The following is a 16312-nucleotide window of genomic DNA, read 5'->3' as shown; positions in this document are numbered from 1 at the left end:
TTGCCCTTGTTAAACTTCATAAGGTTGGTGATTGCCCATCTGTCTAATTTGTTGAGGTCCCCTCTACAGGGCCTCTCTGCCCTCAAGGGAGTCAATAGGTCCTCCCACTTTAGTGCCATCTGCAAACTTGCTTAGTATTCCTTAAAACCCTGGTCATCACTGAAGATGTTGAGGAGAACTAGGCTGAGGAACCCCACTGGTGACATGTCACCAGGCTTATGTTGCTCCATTCACTATAACTCTGAGCCAATTGCTCACCCATCATGTAACATGGTTATCCATCTGTGGGCTGGACATTTTGTCCAGAAGGATCCGGTGAGAGACAGTATCAAAAGCTTTATTGAAATCCTGAAAGATTACATGGCTTCCCTTGAGCTGGGTTTCCCTGTCACAGAAGGAAATTAGGTTTGACAAGCAGGACTTTCCCCTTATTAAGCTGTGCTGGCTGTGATGATTGACTGCATTGTTCTCCAAGTGTCTTTCGATACTTCAATGAATAATCTTTTCCATGATTTTACTGGGCACTGAAGGCCTGTAGTTTCCGGGATCCTTCTTCTTGCCCTTCTTGAAAACTGGGACAATGTTCACTGGCTTCCAGTCAGCTGAGACCTGTCGAGATTCCCAAGACCACTCAAAAATCATTGAGAGAGGCTTTGCAGTGACATCAGCCAATTCTTTGAGTATTCTGGGGTGAATTCCATCAGGCCCCATAGTTTTTTAGGGATCCAACTGGAGCAGCAGATCCTGCGCAATTTCAGAGTTGTCTGGGAGTTGATCATTTTAACAGCCATGGTCCTCCAGCTCACGGCAACCTCAGTTACATTGATTTACACAGTTACAGATTATTTCACCTTACAGGAGGGTACAATATTCTTTAGAGAGGGAAAAAAATGTCTTTTAGTGTACCTTCTGTATGTTGATTATCTACTGCTTACTTGGTGCTGATAAGTAAGACTTCACTTTTAAGTTCACTTTTAAGTGAAGTCTTGTCCAAATTACTGCAGAAAATACATAGACTGACTGGTGAGAATCCACATGTAGAATTTTAAATCTAAGGAAAAAAACTTTTGTGTGTATTTAGTTTAGAAGAGAAAGAAGAGGAATATGCTCTTCATTTATGCTCAAGAGAAATGTTGATCACTACCAATAGGCTATAGATAAGTAGATACAAAGTTTTAAACATCCCTCAAAAAAAGTAATTTGCTCCCTATTATCAAAATGCTTATTACGGAGTAATATCATGCTGTATGATTGGAAGTGCTGAGACTGGTTTACTTTTTTCAGGACTTAATTTTTGTATAAAAAGATAATGTCATATGTTTCATTTACGTAAGAAATGTGCAAGTACAAAAATGATGTTCTAATGACAAAGATTTTGCATCCATTTCATTTGTTGTCACTTCAAGCTAGGTTGTAAATACCAAACCATGCTGTGTAAAAACTTTTTGGGAGGGAAAATAATGCAACCTTAATGGTTGCTGAATGTGAATGCCTATGGCATAGGGATTTGGGTTAGATAGTCTTTAAAGGTACTTTCCAAGCTGAGCTGTTCTATTACAAGAAAAAACAAAACAAAACAAACCCCCAGAAAACCAATTATTACAGGTTTTGCTGGAAGGCAGAGCAACTATGACCACCAAGTCTAACCAACTTTGAGTTCATCTGTAAAATTTCAGATCCCTGTCACTAGATATGTCAGGACAAATGCAACCTGCAATCAACTGCTTTTGAAGGTTGACAGATTTTTTTCAGAGAAAAACACTGGGAGTATGCATTTATTATCCTATGTGTATCAGAGTACTAGTCACCAATTCCTAACTTACCTCATCCAATTGTGGCCTCATTTAGGAAGTCCGTGAGTGCCAAGCCTTCACTCGTTATGAAATTGTCTTTTACACTGACAGATCACTTTGTCTGGAAACACAGAGGTAAAATGGCGTATGTGTAATTTTGGGGATTTTCTTAACAATGTGTAGTGTCTTGGTTGATGCCTAATCTTTTCTGTTCTGAGAATAAACTAGTTCAACTGTTAAAAATATTAGTATTAAAACAGGAAAATAACACATCAGAACCCATCCAGGGCCTAAATCTAGAAAGCTGCAAAATGCGGGCTATTTGATTGTCTGCACAGCAGTTTTCAGTAGGTTTTTTTACAACTTAAGAAATTTCCCATGACTTCTGTCCTTCAAAGATATTGGTTTCTGTAATATTTTAAGTATATGCAGTTCATCTGCTCTTCTTCATTGGTGTCCAGCTATGCATAGGAGACTATATGAACTCTCCACTTTACAGAAGACAATTCTGTATCTTGCTTTTTCCCTACTTCATGTAGAATTGTACCGTAATAGTTCTACATCAGAGAGCAGCCATGCATATTCTCAGAAGAGAGATATGATATAGATATGCTAATAGTCATTCATTAAATACTCACGTATTGAAATTATATGCATGTTTATAACAGGTTCATATTCATAACTAACTTTTGTTAACTACATCTATCTTAAGCAGTGTAACATTGTAGAAGTTTTGTGTGGTGTTATGCAAATATCCTTCACTGAGATTCCCAATACAGTAGAAGTAACTTACTTTGTAACACTTCCTATAGTAAGGATCCTAAAAGTATATTTTTGGGTTTTGATATATATGTATTGCAATTTCTGTTTATTTTGAAAGTTACGTCTCACGTTATTATTAATCAACTTGTCTGAAGGAAACATACACATTCTGGAAAAGTATATCTTGTATTTACTAAGATAGTATAATTTTGATCTTTGAAAATAATCACTGAATTTTTACAGTGAAGTATGAAATATCAACGTCAGTGATAGCCACCACCCAAAATTCTTCATTTTCATTTACATAAAGTACAGAAAAAACAAACAATATAATTTGGTTTTTACATCCAATAATTTTAAATAATTTTGAGTGATGACTGAATGAAAAAAAATCTCTTTATAAAAATTTGCAACCATGGGAAAAAAAAAAAAAAAAGGTGTGTATGTTTAAATTGGGAATGATCTTGCTCTTAGTTCCTGATTTGAAAAAAAATCCCATACAGCTCTGTTTCTGGGTTTTGCCTCTCTTTGGAAAAAGAGGTAATTTTTCCTTTCTGCCTTGTTACTCTAATTACTCATACTGTTGAACTTTGATGATCACTTGTATTTTTTATGTTAACCAAACTAAAGAACAGTCTTGAACCTGAAACAAACTAACATGTTTTTTAGGTTAATTCTTTTTTGTGATACTGTGCTAAAGACTTTGTGCCTTAATATTCAGATGTTGTACAAGTCTTAGTGCAACTGTGGCAACCCTTTAGTACTTGTGCTCACTTTGTGCGTATGTGCATGTATACTTTTCTTGCTAAATTGTTTTATCTAGAAATAGTCCTTAAGTAGTGAAGAAACACTTTCATATGCAATGTTATTTTCTATTCATCAAAATCTCTTTCATTTAGAAGGACGGCTCATATGGAAGACTATGTCAGAAATGTATAGCCAGAGTGTTTGCCAGTAGTCAGTTTTTAGTGGTTTTTACACATGTAGCTGCAAGTCTTAAAATGGCCAGGCTTAAAAAAAATTTTAGATGTATAAAGGGTTATAAAAGGTTTATGAAATGAAATCTCTAAACTCTTATTTACTGTATTGAGAACTGATAACAAGAAGCACTTGTGCAGGTTGAAGCTGTGTAGCTTCCACTGCTAGAAGTTAATTGTTAGGCTAGAGTTAATTTCATGCATGAGGAAACAAAACATGTAATGCAGTGGATATGTGCATTATGTATAGTTAGATTCTGCTGATTTAGCTCTGGGGTTTTTTTTAATGCTTTTGTGTGTTCATTCACAATTTTTCAAATACTCCTGTATTGTTTAAATAATTACATCTTTAAAAGAGATATGTGTACTCTTTGAGTACTGAACTCAAATATTGCATAGAATTAAACAAAAAATTAGTCTGCTCTTTCTAGGGATTTTTAGCAAGGTGGGAAATGAAACAGGTTATTACTTAGGGTTTTCTTAAAAAAAACTACCACTTCAACAGTTTGTTCTTACCTTTCTTGGATTCATAGTTAGTAATATATATTAGTTATCAAAATGGTCAGAAATAATATTTTTCTCAATGTTTTTACTTTTTTTTTTTTTTTCCTAGCTGAGAGACACAAAGTCAGCAGATCAGAAAACAACATTGCTACATTTTCTTGTAGAAGTGTGTGAAGAAAGTTATCGGGATGTCCTGGATTTTGTTGAGGATTTTCAGCATTTAGATAAAGCTAGTAAAGGTTTGTGTTACTAACTAAAAGTTTTGATTTTGATACATTACAGTGTCTTGTGTGTGGGATGATGCTTGTGTTTTACAAACAATATTTTAAATTAATACATTAATGGTCTATATCATGGATCAGTAATTTGAGCTACTGCAAATGGTCTTGAAGACACTTATTGTTTGGTCCTTTAACATTTACTACAGGATTTACGATAACATTTCTTCTAACAAATCTTCTAGAATCATGTTCCAAAATAATTTCTTTTAAAAGTTCTTTCCTATTAACAGAACTTAATTCCAACTTTCAATCTTTTATACAGTAAGTGTATCACTCAGTGTCTTTTAATTTAGAAATACATAAAGGCTAGCATGCCGTCATTTAATTTTATTTTATTTTTTCAAAACATAGAACAATTTTGTCTTCCCTGTATGTGTGTTCTTCATGCAACAGTAGCGTTGAAAGTCTGGAAAAATTTTACTGTTTCATCATGCAGTATAGAATGTGGTAAATCTCAGTATAAGCACCAGTGGGTTTTTTGCAATTAATTTCTTAATTAAGAATGTCTTTTCTGTATTTTATCACAGTTTAAGTAATTTAAGCAGACTAAGCACTGAGTAAGAAATTAATACCACTTCAGCATTGTCCTACTGCGTCAGGAAAAAAAAAATCAAATGGCTGTCTCAGTGAATAGTTTTTTTGGTTTATATCACTGTTTGTCTGTATCACTTTGTATAACGTCACCCTTATGTCTCAGTGAGTCTCCCTGCCACAAATTACAGCTTTGCAAAACCTGCTTCTGATGAAGAGCTTGAGATACTGGTCCCTTACATAGAGTTCACTTCCTGCTGTCCTGGTTCTTAAAGTTTTCAATTTTACTTGGTGCATTATAACCACTTAAAGGTTCATTTATTTCTAAATAGCTGTCAATGTTTCAAGCCTTTCACCTAACTTTTTGTACTGGTAATAGAAAGAGTTTCTGCTGTATAGGAATTTAGTGTTTTCATCATAATTTGCAATGTTACCTGGTCACTGATTTTTTTTTCATTACCGTGACATTATTGTTTGTATTGCGGTTGAATTTTTTATATCAGATGGGAAAACTAAAATGTTACTTAATAGAAACCATTATTTTCAATGTAGACAGTCATCTTGTATGACTGACAGACACTTAAGACTGTCTTCTGGAAAACTTAACGCTGATATTTCAAAGAGTAGCCAGTAAAATAATCAGTTATTCTGTTCTTTTTTAGCTCTCTGCAAATGATTAGATGAATCTTTGATCTGACTCAGTATGTTGTAGGATGGAAATCGATGATCGTGTTTTCAATTTACTTCAGTGTATTATGAGAAATATTTTGTATTTCAGTTTTACTGTATGAAAAAGACAAAGGGTTAGGATATTGTTAACAGGTTAGTGTATAGTGTGTTTGTTTATACTTATTTCCTTACCTGCAAAACTCCATTCTGTTTTGAAAGACTCCTGCTGCATTGAAATTCTGGAAAATGCAGCAGATCACAGAGACTGTAGCTCATGGGGTTTTTTTTAACTTTTTAGTCCTTCTGCAAAAGTACCTTTTTATGAAGCAAGTTGATTTAATATGTACCAACTTTTGCACAGTAAATTTTTAATGAGTGGGCTATTTTTGCTTCAGCTTACCAAAGGTCAGTTAAAAAAAAGTCTGTGAATCTGTAGTTGTGTTCAGTCATATCCAACATATGGTCTTATGTAACTTACTGATATGCTGATGAAGTCTAACAAATTGACTAAGAATGATTTGTATTGAGGCTTCTACAGAGAGTTGGGAAATTATAGAAGATATTACAGCAGATATTATGAGCCATTATAGTGGCTGCCAGGGAGAGTAATAGAGGGGAAGTCATAAAAAATCTTTTATCTAGTCAAATATGCATATTCCAGAAAAAAATACTGGTTTTGGTAGAACAAAATTTGGTACTGGGGGCTTAGAGCATTTCCTCCATTCCTAGATACTGTACTTAGGGTTTAACAGGAATAATCCATCCTGGCTTGGTTTGTTGGAGGCAGTTCAGACTTCCAGTAAATCTAGAAAACTACTGGATCCAAATGTTGCATGTAAGGGGTTACAGGCTCCTGATGTTACAGAAGGGAGGAAGTCAGCCTGAGTTTTTCTTTTCATCCAATAGAAAGGTTCTATTCACCTATAGGCTGCTTTGTTCCTCAAAGTTGTTGAATAAGGAGATAACATCCCTCTTTTCTGGTTTTATGTTATACTAATATAACGTTCAATTTTCCTGTGGACCATATAGGTTGTATTTTGTTCCAGTACTTGTTTCTAAATCCTCTTCTCTACCTTTTCTCCTGGCAAAGGTTAGGACCTTGTATAGGTGGTAGAATGCCGTTCCCTTCATGGTTTTGGTGAACTTTGTTCTCTGAAGTAATTTTTAAAAGTAATCTCAAAGAATAAATCAGCGAAGTTAGATAAGAATATTCTATTCTCCCATACCTTTTTTATAAGCTGGTTTTTATTGAACTGATTCTATTCCCTGTCTTGTGTTCAAACACAATAATTTCATATTTTACATGTGGCATAGAAGTATTATTTGTGACTGTCCTTCAAATTATAAATCAAAATTAATGTGGTAGAAAGATGTTTAAATGTCATTTGAACAATATTAACAGAAAACTTGAAGTTGAGCATAATTTATAAAAATGGAAGTATACTATGCATTTTTTGGTTTTGGATTGATCACCTTCAGGTAATTGTTGAGTCTTCTACAGGTTTCTCAAAACAAGTTACTTAAAAGATGCCTTTTTTTTTTTTTTTTAAGAATTCCTCCCTGACATGACTGTTCTTGTGTCAGCCAACTCATTTGTAGCATGCCTCGTATATTTTTTATTTTATATTTGCTCATACTTAAACCTTCTCTCTCAAGTTATTTCTTATTCAAAATGGTGACCATTGGAACATTACGACATTCAGCAATTCATTTTCTTTTTATCCTTTTCAGAGAAAACATTCTTACTCCTTTAATTTCATTAAATATTGTCCAGTGATTGTACAGTAAGCTGTTAAAATAGCTTGCAAAACTTCAAGAGCAGTGACAAGGTCTGTTAACTGTGAAACTAACATGTATTTTTAGTATTTCATAAATGATCCAAGCATTAACAGTATGTAAATTAATCATTGAATTAGGAAAAAGATATTTTTTTAAATATAACTTTGACAGGCAAGCAACAAGGGACATTTAACCTTTGCTATTGTAGTTTAGTTCAGGATATTTAATTTGGGGTGTTTTTTTGCATTATATGCTAAAAGTTTCATTTTTACTTTTGTAATACTGTAAGTAGATTTATTTCATTGTTATAGTACATGTACATTTCTACTTTGAAGTATAACAAATCCTGTTTTTTAAGTACTCTTAGATCAGCAGGAGGAACTTTCATTGCAGCTAATGAGCTTACTGATATGACAGTTCCTGAAGATTTATATAATTAAAGCTGTCTCTCCTTTTAAACATAATGACTTTCCTGCTTTTCTATTAGTATTCCAGAAAAGAAATATTTTGGTAATTTAGTACAATTTACTAATTTCTTATTTTATGATATTCTAAAGAATTCAATTGCATTTATCCAGTTTTATTTGATTGACTCTAATTTACTCAGACCTTACAGGTAGTAGTCTATAATAACACTATAAATCTGTAGATTTTTCTTCTTCTAAAAGACATTAACTCATTGCAGCTTGACAAGCAATGTATCCATTTTCTCATTTTTGAAACTTTATTCAGTTTTTTTTCATAGACAATTTCACTTTAAAATAAAAAAAGTTAGGAACCAAATTGTAAATGTGAAGTTTAATCTATATTTAGGAAAAAACAGGATACCTCCACTTACAATATTTAAAAACATTAGGACAGCATAAGATAAAAATATTGACATATATATGCATTCTGTTATTAACATATAAGCATTCTGCATGTCACAAGGGAAGGCTTTTTTTGGAGAAGTTCTAAGTCAATGATAAATTTCTCAATATTGTTAAATAACATACTTATTCTATACATTGCTTGGGTTTTTGTTTTGATTTGAGTCACAAATTCATAGGCTCTATTTTCAGACCATCAAGATTGTTGTCTTTGAGTTGTTTTTTCAGAAAGCTGTGCAAATTTCATGTACTCTATTAGTCTCAGTCAGTACCAAAATCAACAGGTGGTTCTACTGTTTTGCAGATTACACAGATTTCTAAGTTCCTATAGCAGATTTATAGTATGAAATAGACTCATTGAAGAAGGTGAAAGCAGGGATTGGGAAAATGAAGAACCACCCACCTGTAGATGACAGGTTCAAGACCATTTAAGGAACTTTGAAGGTGCACAAGTCTATGGGACCTGATGAGATAAATGCATGGGTCCTAAGGGAACTGGGTGAGGAAGTGGTAACCCACTATTTGTCATATTTGAGAAATCATCGCAGTCTGGTTAAGTTCTGGAAAAGGGGAAACATAACCTTCATTTTTAGAATGGGAAATAAGAAAGACTCAGGGAGTGACAGGCTGGTCACTCTCACCTCAGTGCCAGGCAAAATAATGTGCTAAGGCACAGGGAAAATAATGAGCTGTTTGGTCTCAGCATGGCTTCACTAAAGGCAAATTGTGCCTGACTAGTTTGGTGGCTTTCTATGATGGGTTTACAGTGATGGTGGATGAGGGAAGGGCAATAAATATCATCTCCCTGGAGTTGTGCAAAGCATTTCACACTGTCCTGCACAACATCCTTTTCTATAAACTGGAGAGACATAGATTTAATAGATAGACCAGTCAGTGGATTAAAAATTGGCTCAGGGGTCACACTAAGAGATTTGCAGTCATGTGTCAATGTCCATATGCGGACCAGTGACGAGTGGTGTTCCTCAGGGAACTGGTATTGGGACTGGTGCTTTTTAATGTCTCTGTCAGTGACATGGATGGTGGGATCGAGGGCACCCTCAGCAAGTTTGCCAACACCACCAAGCTGTGAGGTGCAGTCGACACACTGGAGTGAGGGGATGCCATCCACAGCGACCTGGACAGGCTTGAGATGTGGGCCTGTGTGAATCTCATGAAGTTGAACAAGGGCAAGTATAAGGTTCTGCACCCGGGTCAGGCCGATCCCAAGCACAGGGTAGGCTGGGCTGCATCAAAAGAAGTGTTGCCAGCAGGTCTAGGGAGGCAACTCTACCCCTTTCTACTCTGCTCTTGTGAGACCCCACATGGAGTGCTGCATCTAGCTCTAGAGCTCCTAACACAAAAAAGATAACCTGTTGGAGCGGGTCCAGAGGAGGGCCATAAAGATGATTAGAGGGCTGGAGCACCTCTCCTGTAAAGCTGACACTTGGGGCTGGGAGGCTTGTGACTCAAAGGAACAGGTTACCCAAAGAGGTTGTAGCTCCCTGTTCCTGGAGGTGTTCAAGACAAGGCTGGATGAGGCTCTAAGCAACCTGGTCTAGTGAAAGATATCTCTTTCCATTGCAGGGGAGGTGGAACTAGGTGATCTTTAAGGTGCCTTCCAACCCAAACCATTCCATGTTTCTGTGGATTAGTAGCCCATTCAGAAATCCACTTTGAAAAATGGTTCTAGCTAGCAGCGTAACAATTTTATCAGAGGATTTTTTTTTTCTGATTTGAAATTCCCTTTTTAAAATGCGAAGTTCATTACCCATTTTTTTTATGTTACGTATGGAATGTTTTTCTGCCTCGAATGATTGTTTTCAAGAATGATGGCTATGAATTATAAGCAGAAGACTTGTTACCAATCAAAAGTCTATTTTTAGAGGTTCTCTGAATGAAAAACCACTATTATTTGCACCTTTGAGAACTTCTAGTTTCTTGGTCTATAATTCACTTGGTTACACCTCCCAAGAATGATATCAAATGTATCTTAGGCCTTAGTTTATATGGAAAGAAGCCAGTGTATGTTTTACATAGCTATTGAATACTCTTGTAAGTTAGTCTAGAGGCAACTAAGCATTCCTTATAAAAAAGTGAAAAAAAAAAAAAGTATTTTCCTTAGTAAAAAAAAAAAAAAAAAAAAAAAAAAAAAAAAAAAAAAAAAAAAAAAAAAAAAAAAAAAAAAAAAAAAAAAAAAAAAAAAAAAAAAAAAAAAAAAAAAAAAAAAAAAAAAAAAAGCAACCATATTCTTAAAAACAGATTGCTCAAAATGAAGATTCTATAAATGGTACTCAGAATAAAAAATAAGAAATTTTATTGTTTAAGAGGTAAAGAGTAGCAGGAATTGAAGTTTTAGATTGATTAGGCTTTCAAACAAGATGATTATTAACTGTAAAGCCTTAAAATAAATGCTGAGGTATAACAAAGTAATGACAGAATTCCATATGGAAAAAGGGAATTGAGATACCATTATTTCAAAGGAAGAAAACTTTTTTCAAAGTCATCTTTTTTTCCTTGCTGTTTGTTGTCGACTGAGAAAGTATGTAATGTATTTAGCAACTAATTTTGCCTTATTATTGAACACTAAGCAGTAGAGGAAGTTATGAGGTAAATATTTGTCCATGAAGGCGATTCTTAGATTGGCAGTCTATTTCATGCTCTCAATTAGGTGAAAGACATTCTTTTACAAGATTGAAGAAGCTTGTTATTTTGGTACTACTGGGTTTTTTAATTATTTGAAAATTACTTGTTTTTTTCAATATTGAAAATCTTAGGCTAAAAATATATATCAGTTTACCAATGCACCACCTAAGATGTAAAAATGTGCCAGTCCAGCACTTAAGATATCATATCTGGGGCATTGAATATTTACAAAGGAAATTCATGGTTATGTGGTTTAAGTGGACCTTGAAATATTTCTACAGTTTTATATTTATTCATATTTTTTGCATTGCTGTCTATACCTCTAATGGATAAACAGGTCTTGCTCTATAGGGACATAACTGCTATACCAGCACACTACGGATTTGCCATATTCTTACATATTCTAATCTGATCCATTTTATAATAAAATGAACTTGTTGAAAATAAGTAGCTAAGCACATCACCTTGCACCTTGTTAGGGTTTTGGTTTGTTTTTTGTTTGGGGTTTTTTTTTGCCTTTTTGGGCTTTTTTTCTGAGTGCGTTATATGATATAAAAATTCTGGCTTTAAGAGCCAGTGTAACTTCTGCAACACTGTTGTGTATTACACATAAGCTCTTTTAATGTTTGTGGCTATAAGTTGTGCACAGCAGTGTTATGTGGCAAGTTGTTTTAAGATCTGATTACACAACAAACTACCAAAACGTAAATGAAATACGCTATTTCTTTAGGGCATTGAAATATATGCATCTTTTACAAGCATGAATTAGCAAATCAAATATAAGAAAGAATTTGAGTATTTGTACATTTTTTACCAAAATGATGCTACAGCTTCTAGTGTGATATTGAAGTATGTCAGTAGCCCATGAAAGTAGCCTTCTTTATCATGTTGTGGTGCTCCACCAGTTAAGTTGTGGATCACAGCCAGTCCCTGGTGCCCCTTGAGTCCTGGGTTGTTTAAACATGCTGTAGACAGTTTGATCTATAAGCAGATCAGGATTCAGATAAATCTGTTCAATGCTACTAATTTCATGCTTATTCACCTGAGTATAAATGTCTGGATGTTACTGAAATATTTCATTGATGTATGATGTTTTAAGTGATAGTGAGATTAAGACAAAATTATGTACTCTGGAGGGGAAAAATATGGATATCTGCTAAAAGATGGGGAAAAATCAAATGAGTTATGCAGAAATCTGTTGCAAGAGAAACCTTAAAATGGTGGAAAGCACAATATAAAGAAAAGAAAAGAAAAGCTGGATGCACTGTGTAGATGTTTAGAACCCTGAAAGCCATGAGAAAGCTTAATTTTAATAAGTAGAGAAGTGCTGGAAGTGCATTTATATGTATATGCAGACTTATGTGTCCTGCTACCTTTACACTTCAGGGAGTTAGATGTTACAGTGATGAGTCTGGGTAGAAGAGTGATAATCTTGTGACTTTTAAAGTTTTATTTTAAACTTTACTAGAATATATTCATTACAATTTCATGCTAATGGTTCATTCTGAATCAGTATTAATCACTCTCCCTGCATATTTAAAGCAGTTAGTTATTAACAATCATACCATAAATTAGCTGTGAATATACAACATGCAGCACAGTCCTTTGTAGGTCCCCAAGAATCCAGGTGATGAGACTCAAGAGCTCTTCAGTGAGGGAAGCTGCAGCTGATGCAAGGGTTTTCTTTTGGTTCCCTCCTCTGAATTTGGTTTCCTCCTTGCAGCTCTTAGTCCATCACTGTACCATATCACTGTGCAACACTGGGGGATATTGATCCCTGTGCTGGGGCAGGTGCTGTATCCTGTTGCTTGGTCATTTTTTCTCCTTGCCTTAGCAGCTGCTTCTTTCTTTCAGTAGCAATCTGGTGACAAATAACTGACCATCAGTGAATTGTTTGTCATTCAGGTGTTTCTTTTTTCAGGTGTTTCCCGTATTTTCAAGTTCTGAGCTTAAACAGTATATTAAAAAAAGAGATGTGGTGTCAGACTGCATTTCACCCAGAATGTCCTTGAAGTTTATACGAGTCCAGCAGGCCAGGGCTCTTGTATAGATGGTATAGGGCACAGTTGGTATAAGGTACAAGGCCTGTTCCTACTGATGATATTAATATTATTACTAGTGAACTAGGTACAAAAATGCTTCCACATTGTTTACCAATTACACTACATTAGCGTGTTCATATTTTAAAACAAAATAGGAGAGAGTTAACTAAATTCTGCTTAGAGAGCTGCTTTTTTTTTCATGTGTGCAACTGAAGTCTACTTTGACTATGGAAGGGAAAGTCGAGGGCTTGCTCATGAACCAGTGGAAGAAAGGTTCTTAAAAGCTGTTTGTATGCATATGTTAGACACACACACACACACACGTGGAAGAAAGGGGGGGGAAAAAGGCAATAAAGCCAGAAAATGGCTATGGAGACAAGTGAAATCGTCATTTTGGGAAAAATAAAGAATAAATATTGTATTTTCAGCACTGTGTGACACTGCATATATCAAAGTAGATCTTATGCTACTGTTAATGGATATTTCAATGGATATTTCAGACCTTTACTGGTGTTTACAGAAACCTCCAATACTTTCCCTCTGGAATATTTCTTTGTTAGTGCTCTAAATCCACCCAAAAATACGGGTGGGTTTTTGTGGTTGGTTACTGAGCTTTTTTTGGCTACATTTTGTCATTTAACATTACTTTTAAATACTACATTAATAATATGCTGACAATTTTAGAGATTTAGTTAGTAAACTCCATCAGTCCTGTGTGAAGTTCACATGGCAAAAGCAATAATATATTTCCATAATTTTTTTTTATAATGTGGTATAGTTTTCTATATGGGACTAGAGGTCAGCTTGTCACTGTCTCTCGCTCAGAGTAAAGGGACCAGAATAGCACAAGGGAAGCAAAATACCTGTAGGCAAGAAGAAGAGTCTTATGATAAGGAGATTGCGACATCCAAGCAAATTGTCACACAGCAACGTGTAGGATTTCTGAAATATCAGCTGAAAAATCTGATGCAAAAATGGTCTGAAAGGTATAGTCTGAGAACTAGATGAAACACTGTTTTAATTTTAAGCATGAAAAATGATTTGGGAATGGGGAAGAGGAGAGCAAAAATTCTCCACAAAAATTTGTTGAAAGAAAAAAAAATCAGAGTACTGTATTCACATATTGTAAATACCAGTTTCATTTTCTGCATTCTGAGATAACTGAGTTAAAACTAAAAGTTTGGTAAGTACATTTTTTACCAAGTTTTGCTGTGGCTATAGTGGTGGTGTGACTACAAAATATTTAGGAAACTGAGGAGAAAAGCATGATTTGGGCAATTCCACATCTCTTTACCTGACTTTACTGATATCAAAGTTTATAGAGGAAAGAATAATCAAACATTGAGGTTAATGAGAGTAGCATAAAATGAAAATAAATTTATTGGTAGTAGACTAATCTGCTAGCTTTGACTATTAACTTCATGGTTTTTTCAGTCCCATGAAATCTATATTGACTTCAGTAAAATAATATTAAGTACAAAGGGAGATTATTCATTAGAATAAAAAGTAAAAGAAACAAAATACTGTCTGAAAGGAATGTGACTAAAAATTATGAAATTGTGATATTTCACTGATGAGTGTGTTGACATAGGGTTAGATAGTTTACCAGATGAGAGTGTTATTTCATTGTCATCACTGAATAATCCTGAGGAAGCAGAGTAAAAGAAATTTGACAGCATGAAGTACAAGATCATGCATCTTGATACTGTAATAAGACCTTTGGTCAAGAAAAAAAGGACGTTTTATTGTAAGTTAGTCAGGTAAGGTATTCTCAGGAAAACTGTAGAAATAGTAATACAATGTAATAGTGAGCCATCACCTGAAATACTATGCAGAAATATTTCAAAACAGAAGTGGTGAAGAGGCTTTTGCAATAATTATGGCATTAGAAAACTTGATTCAAGAGAGGAAGCTTTAGCAACAAAGTTTTTATAACTATGAAAAGCAAACAGTGAGGAAATCTAATTATTGCCTATAAAAATATCAGGAGCCATGTTGAAAAAGGGATAAGAGAGTTTAGAGGATATATGTAGGAGATTATTATGACAAAGATGCGTTTTATTCAATGAACAGCTTGGTTTTGTGGGGTCACTAATATTAAAAAACATAGGTTTTGACTTTGTTCAGTTTGGCTTGGGTTTATTTCTGAATCCACCCAGGATTAAAACTTTAGCCAGGGGTTAAAGTTTGGCAGGAGAAGAAAAAAACTCCCTTACTTCTATATCCCTTCAACTTTTATGCTGTGTCTTTTGGAGGGACAAAAGGGAAGGTTGGCAGGTATTTCATGTGATCTTTTTAAGGAAGAGTTGGTTATATTTACAGGTTTGATTTTTTTTTCCATGTGTTTTCACTAAATTGAAAGCTACAAAGACAGTAATACCAAACCTAATAGCAGCATATTGTGAAATAGCCTCTCCTTGAGGCTGTCATCAGAAATACAGTCTTAAAGTAAAATATATCTAATAGTTGTGCACTGCTGAAATCAAAGGAATGCTCCATTCCTAAGTTGAAGAACAATCTAAGATCATGACAGAAGGAAAAAAATACTCTTCAGAACAAGATAGAGATTTAAAGATTCTTGATCAAATATGTAACTGTTCCATGTCAAAAGAACTGAAATACTCGAATGAAAAATTGGCTTTGCTAGAAGCAAGAACTCAAAAATGTCTTGTATAGAACCTGTTAATTGGCTCTAGGCCCAGAGTTGTTTTGGTGGGCTTTTTATCTAGGTAAAAGACTGTAGCTGTTACTTAGCTGCTGCCTGCAATTGATGTATAAGATATTTTGGTGGATTGGGTTTTATATTGTTTTTAAACGTGTACTTACCATATTTCATCATTTTGATATTATATAAGTGTAAGTGTATATCACACTAATTTATACTGTGAACTGCTTATTCAAGACAAACGGTATTGTGAAGAGTCCTATCAATAGCTATATTTGGCACAAGTTGTATTCTGTGTTTCTTAGCAGCTATCTAAGTAAATCAGTGTCTTAAAATTGTGTGTGCCTAAGTTTCAGAGGCTTCTTATGACAGCAGAAGTATGACTTTCTATTAAAATCAGGATTGTCTCTGGAACCAGTAAAGACTGAAGTGCATCTTAGTCAACATTGTCAGCTTCCAGTTTTAGCTCTGCTTCACAACAAGGCAATTTCTTAACTACTGAGACCAACTGACTTACCTGGTGATGATTTGGGATGACCAGTTCCTGTATGAAAATATGCAAGTCTAATATACAGATGGAAAACAGTGCTTTTGAGTAACCAGATGCTTTTAAAAATCGTGATTATAAAGCAAATGAAGAGCTATAAATTATAATAGGAAGATATATTTTTATTCCCTCTTTCTCTTTTGAAAAATTGCCTCCACACTGTTTGGGCTTTTTTGTTTTCCTTCTTTTAGGTTGCATTAGTAATTTAACAGATTACCATGGATCATTTTATAGTTGTGGTAACCTTTCT

General features: G+C 34.5%; 1 protein-coding gene across 2 annotated transcripts in view; it reads left to right on the top strand.

Moving 5' to 3' along the window:
- DIAPH3 (diaphanous related formin 3) overlaps positions 1–16312 on the top strand; it is a 212636-nt gene that overhangs the window by 100503 nt on the left and 95821 nt on the right. For both annotated transcript variants that reach the window (XM_027892890.1, XM_027892891.1), the window contains one exon: positions 4146–4275. In XM_027892890.1, coding sequence (XP_027748691.1) covers positions 4146–4275 — 130 coding nt within the window. The remainder of the gene's footprint in view (positions 1–4145; positions 4276–16312) is intronic.

Source organism: Empidonax traillii, unplaced genomic scaffold (genome assembly GCF_003031625.1).
Source record: "Empidonax traillii isolate 1590-97213 ecotype Southwest subspecies unplaced genomic scaffold, ASM303162v1 scaffold373:size1354568, whole genome shotgun sequence".
NCBI classification, from domain to species: domain Eukaryota; kingdom Metazoa; phylum Chordata; class Aves; order Passeriformes; family Tyrannidae; genus Empidonax; species Empidonax traillii.
Note: the sequence above shows the minus strand (reverse complement) of the source record. Positions and strands in the feature narration are given on the sequence as shown.